At 36.0% G+C, this 2,408-nt stretch overlaps 1 protein-coding gene across 1 annotated transcript in view; it reads left to right on the forward strand.

The window, feature by feature from the left end:
* The window catches only part of LOC107713096 (calpain-5-like), a 34,880-nt gene that overhangs the window by 28,798 nt on the left and 3,674 nt on the right, over positions 1 to 2,408 (forward strand). Inside the window, exons 9-10 of the mRNA XM_016518530.1 lie at positions 550 to 746; positions 1,697 to 1,818. Of these exons, the coding sequence (XP_016374016.1) occupies positions 550 to 746; positions 1,697 to 1,818 (319 nt within the window). The remainder of the gene's footprint in view (positions 1 to 549; positions 747 to 1,696; positions 1,819 to 2,408) is intronic.

The following is a 2,408-nucleotide window of genomic DNA, read 5'->3' on the forward strand; positions in this document are numbered from 1 at the left end:
GTGAGTGTGTGTGTGTTTGTGTGAGTGTGAGTGTGTGTGTGTTTGTGTGAGTGTGAGTGTGTGTGTGTGTGTGAGTGTGTGTGTGAGAGTGTGTGTCCAGATCAAATATTTTTGGCACAGAAAAATGCAAAAATAACCAATTTCCCCTTGATAATAAACATGATGAGTACCGTTAAAGCCTTGCTTTTTTTTAGCGAAGTGCAACTTGTATATATCAGTTAACATCTCAAATATTGTGTTTTAGGGTTTCTATCTGTGGCATGACATGCACTAATGTGTTCCGAATCATTCATGCATGTGAAAATGGGCTGAGAATTGAACAAACTGTTGTAATCTGACTCAAATTCAGACAGGAATCATGTGTTTGTGATGCTTTTCTGCCGATTAAGTGATAATACAAGACTTACAAGACAAAAAATGCACCAATTTTGTAAGAAAGTGTGACGTGATCCAGCAGAACAGACACAGTTTTTGGAATAAGCACACAATATTAATAAGAAACAAGTGTTCATTCAACATATGGTTTAAGTGAGACGTGTTTTCTGAAAGGTGGAGCTCAACCGGACGTACCGCATGCACGCCATCCAGAAAACAGTGGGCAGCTCCATCTACATTAACTCTCGCAGCGTGTTTCTGCGCAAGGACCTGAAGGAGGGCCGCTATGTCATCGTTCCCACGACCTTTGACCCCGGCCTGCAGGGAAACTTCCTGTTGCGCATCTTCACAGATGTACCTGCTGCCTGCAAGTAATATGTCAGAAATATATATATTATTAGTGCTGTCAAACGAGTAATCGCGATTAATCGCATTCAAAATAAAAGGTTTTGTTTGCATAATATATGTGTGTGTGTGTACTGTATATATTTACATTTACATTTAGTCATTTAGCAGATGCTTTTATCCAAAGCGACTTACAAACGAAGACAATAGAAGCAACCAAAACCAACAAAAGAGCAACAATATGTAAGTGCTATAACAAGTCTCAGTTAGGTTTTTTTTTAATTGTATTTATGTATTATTATTTACAATTTTTTTTTATTTGTATATTTAGATACGCATACAGTATATATTTTGAAAATATTTTCATGTATAAATTTATATTCATTCATGTAATTGATATGTGACCCTGGACCACAAAACCAGTCATAAGGGTCGATTTTTGGAAATTGATATTAATACATCATCTGAAAGCTGAATAAATAAGCTTTCCATTGATGTATGGTTTGTTAGGATAGGACAATATCTGGCTGAGATGCAACTATTTGAAAATCTGGAATCTGAGGGTGCAAAAAAATCTAAATATTGAGAAAATCATCTTTAAAGTTGTCCAAATGAAGTTCTTAGCAATGCATATTACTAATCAAAAATTAAGTTTTGATATATTTACGGTAGGAAAATATCTTCATGGAACTTGATCTTTACTTAATATCCTAATGATTTTTGGCATAAAAGAAAAATGGATAATTGTGAACCCATATAACACTGCTTTTGTGCTCCAGGGTCACATATTATAATTTTCTTAAATATATACATAGTAAATATACACAGTACACACACATATATTATGTAAAGAAAAACTTTTATTTTGGATGGGATGAATCTCCATTAAGCGTTTGACAGCACTATATATTATACAGTAGTCTTTTGTTTGCGTCATGGATTATGGCTGTATTGATGCAGACTGTGTGGTGTTTAGGGAGCTGATGACAGACGAGCCGCCTCACACCTGCTGGACAGGGTGCTGTGGGTATCCCAAGCTGGTCTCACAGGTGCATGTCCACAGAGCAGATGGACTCCAGGCTCAGGACTCAGATGGAGGTGAGTCATGTTGTGTTCTCTCTGTTTCTTTACACAACAAACCCCTCACAGAAATGCTCTGGAGAACAGCATCTACCAGATATGATCTAGATATGAGCTAGTTTTCACTAACAATCTGATCTGACATGTTCATGATACACGTGAGACATCCGAGGTTATAAAATGGAAATGAAAAAAATCTATTTCAAGATTTGCAATGGCCAAATCTTTAGGAATGTAATCTTTATTATTATTATTATTATTATAGTGTTTGTTATAACACAGTCATGATGTTTTATAAAACGGAGAGTTCCGGTGCTTGATTCTGATTGGCTGAGCCATGTTCTAAGTTGTTGTAAATTACTCTACAAACATACACCTTTGTTTACGTTTGTGTGTTGCTCGGCAACCACTTTGTTGCAACCACAACTGTTTCTGAGGAGCTACATTGTTTGGTGGAAGAATAATGTTTTTATTAATATCATTACACTTTATTTGCTCTGTTTTATTCTGTGAAATCTTACTACGTATATGGAATAACCGTTTTATAAAAGCAAGAAGCCCCGTGAAGCCGTGGTTTACAGTGAATTTATAACAGCTAAGGGGCGTTG

This window comes from Sinocyclocheilus rhinocerous, unplaced genomic scaffold, assembly GCF_001515625.1.
Source record: "Sinocyclocheilus rhinocerous isolate Xijiao unplaced genomic scaffold, SAMN03320098_v1.1 scaffold1093, whole genome shotgun sequence".
In the NCBI taxonomy this organism is placed as follows: Eukaryota; Metazoa; Chordata; class Actinopteri; order Cypriniformes; family Cyprinidae; genus Sinocyclocheilus; species Sinocyclocheilus rhinocerous.